General features: G+C 46.6%; 1 protein-coding gene across 1 annotated transcript; it reads right to left on the reverse strand.

Moving 5' to 3' along the window:
- Positions 1–774: 774 nt before the first annotated feature.
- LOC119660799 (glyoxylate reductase/hydroxypyruvate reductase-like) lies at positions 775–8,323 on the reverse strand. Its single transcript, XM_038069629.1, has 4 exons — positions 7,857–8,323; positions 7,274–7,605; positions 7,090–7,215; positions 775–1,205 (listed from the first exon to the last, which is right to left on the reverse strand). Exons 1-4 carry the CDS (start codon positions 8,255–8,257, stop codon positions 1,045–1,047), a joined length of 1,020 nt encoding a protein of 339 aa, XP_037925557.1. The 5' UTR covers positions 8,258–8,323; the 3' UTR covers positions 775–1,044.
- Positions 8,324–12,279: the final 3,956 nt, after the last annotated feature.

Consider the following 12,279-nt stretch of genomic DNA (forward strand, 5'->3'; position numbering starts at 1 on the left):
GAAACGGACAAATTCTGCATGGATGAGTCCAACTCTCTCTGGAGATCTAAATTACAATTCATCGCACTACAAACCTCCGATGAACAACAACCTGTGAGTAAAACTTCGCCCGAGATATGCATTAGCTGTACTCTTCCAGCACAGTATCGGGTTCTCTTCATTGCATTTGACTCAGAAAAGAACGGTCAGCTGATACTTATGAACTAGATAAGTGCAATGCACACCCGCAATTTCGAAACATTGCTCTAACTCACGCTGGACTGTTAAACGAGAAATGTTTAGGAAAAATACATTTAATTGCATACTAGCATGGGCAAGTAAATAGCCTATCAATATTGATTACTATCCCAATGAGGATTAGTGATTATTTTAGTTTTCAAATTAGATAAAGGCTTAATCATTAGACGGAATTAGGCAGGGAATTAGAAATGAGATTATATTATGATCTAGTTGTGTGGAATAAAAGTGCAACATTCCTTTTTAATCAATTTCCAAGTGTGATCAAATTCTTAAGTTTTCATCAAAATGCGTAGCTTATTCATTCATTAAGTAACACGTAATACATAATGAAAATTTTCCATTGCAATCATCTTAATGATCACAACTGCTGATTAGGTTCAGCATCCGCTTTAATTTTAGAAGTAAACGCCCCTCTGTGGTGATTTTTTATAGACAAACAAAAAGCCAAATAGACAACAGAATTAATCGATTCTAAATTTAGTTCGATGTTTACAATTATTTCACTTCATTGTACAAATCAACAAAAAAAAATCATTTGTTGTTAATTTTGTGGGTTTTTTTTTCGTTTTGCGGAATATAATCAGTCATAAAATAGGAGCCAAATAGTGGGAGGAAAGATACTTTTCTTTTATATTTTAATTGTTAATTATAGGCTTTAACTTGTTATCGGTAAGAAGAATTGTATTTTTGTTATTTATTTCCTCTTTCCTGTTTGTGAAAGTACATAGATATATGTATGTATATGGGAATCAGTTTAAATATAAACATTTACAAATATGCGTAGGTTTTTAGAAAAAAAAGATTTTACTCAGTGCCGCTGTTTGTGATACGTTCTTTTTGGGGGAGTGTAAAGGCTGGCGATAACATTTCCATCCCGCGCAATGAACGCATAATATTGTGCGCCGTGACTTTAGCCACTGTTTCCCGTGTGGGATATGTGGAAGCGGCGAGGTGAGGTGTTATAACTGCAAGGAGAAAAATAAATGAGGTTGATTATACATTTTCGATAGGACAGTTCAAAATAAAATATTTCACTCATGCCTTTTATCAAAGTAGCCCCCATCTAAGTACTAACCACTTTCAACAACACTTAACTTTTTTTATCGAAACCTCTGGGCTTATCATGCTGACAACATGCGGTGGACTCAAGGACTTCCGCATATATAATCAATATTAACACCTTCCAATTTTGCATTTTGGCATGAGGATTTCACAAGCAGTGATCACGAAGCTAAAAGTTTTCAAATTAAGCACTCTACAAGAATAAATAGTGATATGAGTTTAGTTCTCCCAAGGTGATAGTTCTGACATGTATGAGGAGTCAGTTCTTTCGGGACCCTGGTCGGGGGGTGTGCATTGAACCGATATTAGTAGACCGTCTTGCACCGAGCAACCGCTGATTCGTTCGTGAGTTTTGGGGTCAGCTCAGCCTCAGGGAACCGGGGAGGGGCAAAAAGAAGAGCTGATTGCATTTAAGCGCAGTACGAAAGTGTGTCGCTCACCGCAGTGGCCAGCCAAAGAGGCAGCGGGAGCTGAAACACCCGATGTAACACCGGGACGACCCAATAACGAGAAAGCCTTACAAAGTGACGAAACTGACGGTGCGGGGATGACAATTTGAATACCTCTGTTCCGGAAAAATGCCCAGTCAAAATCGCTTGACCTGAATGAGTGGATTTAGACATGAACCGAGTGCGTTTTAATTAGAGCCAAAGAGGAAAGGCTTATCAGGAAATGCGCGATGGTGGTGAAGTGTATGCGAACGACAGGGTTCCTCCAGAAGTATGTCAGCAAAGTCGTCAAAACCAGGCTGATGAACTGATGATGAACTACCGGACCGCATCTCTTTCTACAGGCGAACATGGACAGCAGCGTAAGATGCGCTTCACTTCTCGGTGAGAGCCCTGTAAGCGTCAAATGGATCGCAGATAGACCACTGCAAAACGAACTCTAGAAAAAGCTGAAAGAGGAAGACGCGCCTGAAGGAGACTTTATCGAAGTAATTTCCAGGGCCCAAAAAGAGAAGGTAAAGAAGAACAAAAGAAAAGAACGCTGCGGCGCCAGAGACCCCGAAAATGAAGATACAAACCGGAAACCAGTAACAGAATAGACGAAGAAACGAAGGAGGACTAGACCGTCGGCACTGCTCATTAAGCCGACGGAATGCAAGACATTTGCGGAAGTCCTCAGTAAAATCCGCTACAAGATGAAACTCGAAGATAATGGAGCAGAAGTGCCTTCCATACGGAAAACTAAGGGTGGTCGATTCTTCATCGAACTAAGCACGCTCTGCGAAACGGTCAAGGGGTTACTGGTGAGGAAGCCTCTCACTTCTACTCCAGAGCCTATATGCTCGCTAGAAATCCGAGATCTTGACAGCCTCACAGAAAAGGTTGAAGTGGAGGAATCCACAAAGCATGAATATCCAGAGATAATCCATGCTCGGATAAGTATAACTTCTTTGAATACTCGAGGCCAAAAAATCGCCGTAGTAGAAGTCGCTGAACAATATGCTAGGAAGCTCCTTCACAGCGGGAAAATCGAAGTGCTACAGGTGTCTGGACTATGGATACACGTCAGCAGCCTGCATGGGACCTGACAGGAGTGCAGCATGTCGCAAATGCGGTTAAGTAAGTCAGCAAGCGAAGATTTGCAACGAAAGCAAAAATCGCGTTATTTGCAAGGATCGTGTTGTACACAATACGGTGCCTAGGCTGCGTAGGAAGTATCCTTGACATAAATTTCACATCGGAATTGCTGGTGCCTTCGGCAAACGGGTGGCGAGTCCTAAACGACTTCTAGGCAAGTGATCATCACTATATCGTGTTCGAAGTGGTTCACACTACTTGCCAGCGTGAACCAAACCGGAGCTCCGCCTGTGTATGGAACGTCGCGAAGATGAACATCGGGAAATTGGCTAAAGTCCTTGATACAAGCAGAGTCGCTCTGGAGAGCGTTTCGGTGGGTACCTACGGAAAAAATGTCATAAGATCCACTATTTGGCACAATGTTTGTACACCCGCAAGATGGCATGGGCCATAAAGGCAGAGTGTAGATCCAGCAAAATGAGACTCCGCAGTGCGATAAATAAAAGCAAAGCTCGCAACTAGCGGAACCTAGTCAACGAAGTAAATGAGACCTTGTGAGGGCTTACCAGTAAACTCGTCACCCGGAATTGACGCTCAACAGCCACACTTGCTGCTCGGGGTGTTCAACGCTTGCCTAAAGATTAGCATTTTTACTTGTCGCTGGAAGGTGGCTAGGCTCGCGCTAATCAGCAAAGGAAAAGGAGACCCTAAGCTGTCATCTACATACCGATCGCTGTGTATGTTTGACTCATTGCTCATAATGCTTGATCTCAGAAATGCCTCTGTCTTAACAGCTGTTGTGGCTTATGAGGGCGGAACATAAAATGCTCATTTACATAAACGGCTCTATATCTTTCCATTCTACCCCGCGAAGTTCAAACCAGCCCCTTTCAATAAATATTCTCGGGGCTTCCATCCCTCGCTGTCTTGTGGTGATAACCACAGCTAGTTCACCTGTGAAACCGTGGCAGATAAAATGTCTCTAAGGCATGGCACAGTAACTATAGAGACTTAACGCTACTTGAAAAGTGACTGTAAACTATCACACACTTCTGGAAAGCCCCTGCATGCTCGTATAAAGCCTTACGGGTAGATCATTATCTGTGGCCGCAAAAAACCTTATCCACCCTATAGTGCGCCATATTGTTCTCACAAACTACTAAGACTATGACTGCTGTGGGAAGAGCAAGGAAAGCAGAATCCAGGCTGCCCAGGTTTCCCTCGCCTCTCCGTAGTATTTACAAGGATAGCAGCTTCTTCAGCCTGCAGCTAGAGATCTCTTTGGATTCCCCAGAATTGTTCAACAAGTGTCTGTAGCCTAGCTCTAGTTTCAGCTGGGCAATCGTAAAGGAAGTGCGATTGGAGTTTGTCAAATGTCTCCTCAGCTTCGACAATGTAAATTGTATAGTATCTCGAATCTGACGCAGGTGGTGAACCTTAGCTATCTGAAATCAGCGGCTGTTAAGCAGTGTGAGTAATTTTTACTCTTGACAGTCGCTTGTGAAGACCAGAGTCTCCCCAACCAATCTGTCGGGCCATTCATCCCATCCTATGTTCATATGACCGGGGACCTAGAGGAGGGTGACTACGAGCGTGTCACCCAATCTGTTTGGTGCATCTCTACACTGCCACACCGACTTGAAGGATGCCGTGACCAAGTCCAAAGCATTCTTGGCTCCTTGGCTGTCACTGTCGGTTAGAATGACTATATTAAGCATAAGGCTGAATCCCCAAAGAGCGTACAACTCAGCCATACTGTATATATACGAGAAACCCCCCGCAACCATCTCTGATCCGTTGGTGAAAAACTGTGTGGTCATAACATTTGCAAAACATCGCCAGTGTTTCACTTTGCCCTGGTTGGGAAGCCCATAGCCAAATTCCTCAAAAAGGTCGAGTTTTCGAGGTACTTCGCCTAGGATTTTCCTATGACCATAGGGCTTCCCTGTCCAATATTCGGACTCACGTAGGCTGACAGCGTGTTTAATGTGGAGACCTAGGCGGGGAGGTGGGGGCGTATATTGTGGGCATCTGTCGAGCAGGACGATAAAGCCTCAGTAAAGGCCTCATTATTGAAAATGAATTCGAAAGGATGGTGTTAAGTATTGTCCATGGCTAGCTATCTTTCGAGTAGCGTACGAGTCCACTTCACACAAACAAATCATCTATTGACGGGATCCATAAATCGATCGAACTTTTTCTTCTTCGTAAGAATGGAGGTGCTGCTCAGCCAGGCTGCACACCATTGGACGGAACAGTGTTACTCAGAGGGAAGAATGTCTCTAAGACACAAAGAGTGGGGTAGGACTTTTCACTTAACTTTGCAAGTATCTTGTGGCAACATTATTAAGTTGTGAAACTACTATGTTATGCCTCTTGTTGTTTGTGACCGTTTTCTATTCAACGACGATATGAACTCCCTGGAACAATGACAACTTTCTATTGTCAAGGATGAGACTCCTCATTTTTCTCCACTAATCGCACTGATGTCACGCAAAGTTGCATTTACTTTCATGCATGAACTACATTATTACCCGGAAAACGTCAAAAAGAGGTCATACTTTCCACCAACTGCTGTCGTTGTCCTTTGAGGAAAAAAACCCCTTGTTACACCCAATCTACCCTTATAAGACTTGGGCCTGAGACAGCCATACATTTGCTATTAATTTTTGAAAAAAGCGCACTCACTATATTCAATTCAGATTCCTGTAGTCGCATCTACGAATCGCTTTTATTTTGAATGTAGACTTATCTCTGTTTTGAGATGATCAGACGAGCATCTTCAGTGGCCGAGAATGATCTAGAGCTATCCCAAAAATCTAAAAAGTTGGCGAAATTGACAGTAAAGATCCGCCCGCAGAAACAGAAGTTCCATCGGGCGCTCAGTCGACACGTGGTTGCACGCCTCTGTGCTAGCCAGGCTCGGGAATGTGGGGGAGCTCTTTGAGCGCTACGATCCCTCACGTGTCATTAGCCAAAATTCACGTGTCTGTGTTGCCGCCGTTTGCTTGGAAGTTCGTCAGATGGTTGAAGGGGCCACTTGTCGAAACTGAACGCAGCGGTAACTTCTGGCGAAAGGTTCCAACAAGATCCCCATGACGTCCGGGGAGCAGAGGTCGAAGCGGTTCAGTCTCGTGGTTGTTGGAATTGCGGTGACCTAGGACACCAACGGCAAATTGTGAGAGGGAATTGCGTCGATTCTGCTTCGGCTGTGGAACGCCAAATATTATGAAGCCACATGCCCCCGCTGCGCACTCCCAAAAAACTTCAGGGTTCGTTCTCGTGGAGAAGGGAGTCGCAGAACTCAATTGCCTTCACAACGCTAATCGCCCCGACTCCCGGTCCGCCTCTCGTGTTGAAGCGGTCCGACAATATGAATATGACCTATCCGGATTTGACTCCACTACCCATTATTTCTAGAAAACCGATGCTTTCGGTTCTGAGGCCGTTGCACGTAAGGCTGCACCAATACCAAGCGGCCACAGAACGGATCTTCGGAGTAGCAGAGATAGGGACGAGAAAGCCTTAGTGCTCAACCCTTCGCTTACGTCAATATTGGCGGCGAATATTGCGCAACCTTCACAAGTCGGTCCAGCAGTGATATTCGCCCGTAGGCGGACGTGTTGAGTGGCAGAAGAAACAGGGATCGAGACTATGATTCGTCATGGATCTCTCCCTCCCCTCGATCGCTGTACTCGGGTCCGGAGATTTAAGGCTCCACGAGCGCGGTTGAGTCGTCGTTTTTTTTATTCTCGTTTTTCAGGTTTTAGTTCGTGTTTTGGTTTAACTCCTTAGGTTTACGCGATTCCCTATGTTTGTGCGATTATTTTCAAGATCCGGTGCGGATCCACGCACTGGTATAGACACGTGAATTTTAAGAAAGACACGTAAGGGATTGAAACGCTCAAAGGACTGCCCCCATAATGCAAAGCCTGGCTGGCACAGAGGCTTGCAAGGACGCGTCGACAGAACGTCTTGATGGAGCGTCAGTACTTGCGGGCAGGCCTTCACGATCAACCTAGCCAATTTCTTTTGGCTTTGGGAATAGTTTTTTCCTCTAGGTCGTCTTTGGCCACTCATGATGGTCGTCTGATCATTTCAAAACAGATTAGTCATTACACACTTTAAGGGCCTCTAGGAATGCACATACTCGTTGAAGTTCTACACATGCTTCATTTGAACTATCAAATTGTAGATTGATTTTGCCAGGTACACCGTTCATACGCTACCGGACTTTAAGGAAAACAAGGAGAAAACTCACCGCAGTTCGGTAGATTCAAAAGAGGATGATTAGCAGGCAAAGGTTCAGGTACAGTCACATCCAATCCTGCGGCGAATATTTGTCCCAATTTCAGTGCATTATAGAGCGCATCGTGGTCAATGATTGCTGAAATCAGAAAAAAATGAGTCCACAGAGTCAGTCTCATCCTAGCTGCCAAACTTACGTCCTCGTGATATATTAACGAGAACACAATTAGGTTTCATCTTCTGAAATTCAGCGTCGCTGAACATATTCTCTGTGTCACTAGTCAGTGGGCATGCAACCACTATGAAGTCGCTTTCACATAATAACTGATCGAACTGAACATATTTGGCATTAAGTTCGTCTCCTCGAGGATTCTTATGTCGACATGTGTACAGAATTTGCTTCACTCCGAATCCTTGAAGTAGTTCGGCTATGACTTGACCAATTCCTCCAAAACCAACCAGGCCAACTGTTGAATTTCTGATTTCTTGTCCCAGCATCCATCTAATGTGCCAGTTCTTCCATTCGGAGCTGAAATCAAAAGAAAGACCTAAGCTTGGGTATCTTTTCTTCAGAATACCTTGGAAGAGAGAATGTATACTTTTAGAAACTGGGTTCCCGATTCTGAACCCAGACCACATGAATTTCTGATCCTGAATCAAAGTACCTCACTTTCATCCAAACTTCTCTCCCACTTTTTGGCGAAGGGGCGTATGCGTTCTTAAACTAGTGTAACCTTGCCGTCAATTGTTGTACACCTTAATTGTTGCCTATCTGCTTACCTTTTTATTTTCAACCGACCTTGATGAAACCGTTTGCCAGCTGCTATCATCAACCCGATAGCATGCTCAGCAACAGCAGTATTTGAAATGTAGGGGGCATAGCCAAGTTCAATGCCACGTCGCTTCATCTCATTTGCGTCGATGGTATCCAGTCCCGCAGATATAGTTGCCGCACATTTTAGCTGGGGTCCTGCAGCATCCAGGACTTCGCTGTCAAGAAGATGCGGAGTAGTCCAAAACATACCATCTACCCCCCGACATTTCTCCAAAATCTCTTGACGATCCGAAGGGAATTTATCACAGAATATCAATTCACAGTCTTCCCTAAGGATATCCAAGGCTTCTGGATGCACTTTATGGTTTGTGACCATAACTTTGAACTTGGGAACTTCCGAGGACATTTTTCTGGGCTAAAAATTGAAGTTCTCTGTCGAGTGAGTTCAAACTGTTCACTATTAATTCTCAAACGCAACTGATATTAATTCCGATTCGCAATTGAATCTTTTTGAAAAAAGTGGTCCTTATCTGCTCACCGTCTTGAATTTTCTACGCGTTGTTAACAGCAAAGTTTTATTATCATTCACATGACCAGTCTCCACGGGTCACAGGGTTATACTTAATGTTTACGAGATGATAATTGGTGAATCTGAATGCTGCAGTCCCCAGGGGGTCGTCTCTAAAGCTGGAGTTTATTGAGACGAATTATGGGTCATTGTGATCACTTTGGGGTACAGCCCCCGTTGCTGTTGAGTCATTTTAATATTCTTGGATTTATTTAGGAAATTTTTGGTATTCTGGTTGATTTTCTGCTTCCACATTGTTTTCCTGACGATGATCCGATCATTCAGGAGCAGATTGTCCATGATGAGGAAAACTGGATCGGTTTCCGACTTTTGCAACTTCAGATTGGAGTTGACTCAAAATTTTCCTAAAAATTTTTCAACTTTCAGTCAATTTTAGAAATTTTTGACCCCACAGCCCATCTCAATCCCAATCCCCTCTCCGTCGCTCTATGGTCGTCACGAAAACTGGTTACCACCAATTTCGCCCCCTTTGACTCCTGTGCCTTCATCGTCGTATGAAATAGTTTGTGAGTGGTGGTGATCGGCAATGGCGGGGTTCGAGGGAGCGCTCAGCAATTCCGAAACCGCACCCTAGGCTAGGGTATTGCTCTCCCTGCTCACTGGGAAACTAGGCTCGCCGGCGATGGTCGCAAGATTCAGCGACATCCGAGCAACGGCTCTACGTCTCCGACCGCAGCACGAAAATACGCTTCGTAGTCGACCCAGGGTGTGCTCCCTACATCGTCCCGAAGTGGTACGCCGCTAAATCTCTTCATAAGCAGAGGCCGACAACGCAGGCCGCCAAAAAGACACCCATTTCGACCTTCCCCACCTAGCAGCCCACCATGGATCTGTGATCACGTCGGTCTTTCCACTAGCCGTTCAACATCGTCGACGTGCTGACGGACACTTTGGGAACCGATGCCCTTGGTCACCATGTGCTTCTCATCGACATGCGCCATAGATGTTTCCTGGACGGGCTTACCAGTCTCACTACGGCCTGCACTATCGGCTTCCTTCGGCACACAATCAGCGCTGACCTGCCGATCCACCACGAGATTGTCACCCTGGGACCACCGACATTCTTACGACCGCGCCGCCTCTCTGGAGAACGCCTTAAAGTCGCAAAGAATGAGTTCTTTCTTTCTTTCTTGAGCGCGGCGTCATTCGACCATCGTCATGCCCCCCTTCATTTGGAACCCAAAAACACCGACAAGTAGCGGGTCACACGCAACTATCACAAACTCAACGGGCATACTCGACCAGATTGTTACCTGCTGTCTATCATCGAGGACCTCTTCCATGACGTCACTGGTTCGGCTTTCGCGGTTATCGACCTGGAGAAAGCCCTCTACTAAGTCTCGATGGACCCCAACGACGTCTGCAAGATCGCGGTAACTACGACTTTTGGACTTTTTAGGTATCTTGCCGCTGGGTCTGAAATACGCCACGCACACCATGCAGCGAACCATGAGTCACCTCTGCAGAAAACATCCTTTCGTTTGGACGACATCTTAGTCTTTTCTGACAGTCACGAACAGCATGGACGGTACCTGGGTCAGCTCTTCGAAATGGCGTGCCAAGCCAAGCTCCAGATCAACTGGGGTAAGTACCAAGTCGGTCTCTCAGAGGTCCTCTTCACCGAATTTTCAGTCAACTGCAAAGATTTCCGCCCACCATCATCGAATACGCGTGCTAACATCGAGTTTCCGAAACTGATGGATCCGTCGCAGCTCACGTGCTTCCACGGCATGATCAATTATTACTGGCGTTGCATCCCACACGCCGCCCAGTGCCAGGTGCTTTTCTCTGAGCTGTTAAAAGAGTGCAATACCAAACGGTCCAACGTAAACTGGACCGGAGACCGGTGCCGCTTTCGAGTGCTGCAAGAACATCTGCGAGGCCCAAGCCAAAGACATTCAGCTTCCTCACCGCCTGGCCAGTCCTCGCCTTAAACTGCGCTTAATCTAGACGGGCACGAGGCCTACGAGGCCTGCGAAGCTTAATGGTAACTTCAAGCCGTGCCTGCCACCTTCTCTACCTCGCCATGCACACCAGCTCTCCCACCCCAGCAGACGCGCGACCGTCAAGACGGTAGCACTTAAGTTCTTCTGGCCCAGTCAATGCGTTCATTATCAGCTCCCGAAGGTTCATCGGCACAACCAGTTTGGATAATTCCGGACGGGCGCTTTAACCACATCCATCTAGACCTGATTAAGATACCATTAGGCGAGGACTATGACAACTGCCTCACGATCATCGACCGCTACATTCGCTGGCCTCAAGTAGCCTCGCTTTAGTACACCACTGGAAATCACAGTGGATCGAGGTCGCCAATATGAGACGGAGCTGATATCTCACCTCGGTCGCCTTGTAAGCGCACACCGTGTGCACACAACGCCAAACCATCCGCATGTAAACGACAGTCGAACGGAAGCGTAGAATACTCAAGGTGGCCCTGAAGTGCACACCACAGACGTACTGGTTTCGCGCACTTCCGGTTGTCTTTGCGCAACACCTTTAAGGAGGACTTCTCGTACCGCCCACACTTTACATCATCCATCCGTTTTCAAGGACTTGATCTTGGAAAAGCCGCTTGAGCAGCTTTATACAGACCAGCACCGGGCGGTCCGAAGAAAAAACACTCTCGGCAGACCACCTTAAGCCAGCTTACATAGAACAAGCAGACCACACACCACGTCCCTCAAAACCCGCCCGGTCAAGAGCCTGTATCAACGTCAGCACCATGCTCATCCTCGGGTTAAGCGCTTCCTGTGACGCAAGAGTCCTCCCCGATGGCGGACTGGGAACCTCCGACGAACAGGGCGCCTTCTACACCGCCAGGCCCATCTCGGTTTATTCTATCAGCCAACCGTTCAATGCTCAATGCACATTACCCGACCAGGGTCCCGAAGGGGCTGGCTCCTGATACACGTCAGAACTACCATCTTGACAGAGCTACGCTCACATTACCCCGTCGAAGTCGACAGAGAGCTGTCGACGGCTCCGGAGACTCCCAGTGTGTCCCGACGTGAACCGGTCATTCGCGGTTCACTCTTCATACTGTCAGCTAGGGGGTCAAAACTACTTACTCGGGTACTCTGGGGACGTTACACCCCGCATCGTAAGCGTTAAAGATCGCTAACGATACCTGAGACTGTCAAAGATGGGGGGGAACCTCAGGGGCCTCGCCTCAATAAATATTTGAGACAGAAGAAGCTATGATCGGGATTGTGATCCGTCGTGGATCTTGCCTCTCGATCGCCGCACTTGGGTCCGGAGACTTCCAGCTCCAAACGCGCGGTCGAACGGTTTTTTTTATTTTCAGTTTTAGCTCGCGTTCTGTTTTTTCGTTAGGCCGTCGCGAATTTCTTCGTTTGTTGTCTATTTTGAAATCCGGTGCGGACCCACGCATCGATATAGACACGTTAATTTTGTATTAATGACAAGTGAGGGATCAAAGCACTCAAAGGACCTCCCACATTCCCGAGCCTGGCTAGCACAGAGGCGTGCAAGAACGTGTCGACCGAGCACTTTGATGGAGCTTCCGTCTTTGCGGGCGGACCTTCACGGTCAAATTTTCCAATTTTTAGGTTTCTGGGATAGCTCTTCCCTCTAGGTCGTTCTCGGCCACTTAGGATGATCGTCTGATCCTCCTATTTCCCTTTAAGTTCATTACACAGATCAGGAGTGCGGGGTGCTTTTGGTTCTCTCTTTGCGCTGGATTGGTTCCAGCCTAGAAGTTGGCAGGGTGACCCAGTTGGCCACAGTTTGCACATTTTAGGGGTGTCGCCGACTCTTTTTCGGCGTTGTCTTCTACATTCGAACGAGGGCAGTCCCTGGAGGCGTGTAACCCCGCG

The sequence above is a fragment of the Hermetia illucens genome, chromosome 1 (genome assembly GCF_905115235.1).
Source record: "Hermetia illucens chromosome 1, iHerIll2.2.curated.20191125, whole genome shotgun sequence".
In the NCBI taxonomy this organism is placed as follows: Eukaryota; Metazoa; Arthropoda; class Insecta; order Diptera; family Stratiomyidae; genus Hermetia; species Hermetia illucens.

Coding starts and splice junctions, on each gene's coding strand:
- LOC119660799 (XM_038069629.1), bottom strand. CDS start 8,257: ATGTCCTCGGAAGTTCCCAAGTTCAAAGTTATGGTCACAAACCATAAA. Junction 7,606..7,856: donor GGTCGGTTGAAAATAAAAAG/GTAAGCAGATAG, acceptor TTTTGATTTCAG/CTCCGAATGGAAGAACTGGC. Junction 7,216..7,273: donor CGTTAATATATCACGAGGAC/GTAAGTTTGGCA, acceptor TTCTGATTTCAG/CAATCATTGACCACGATGCG.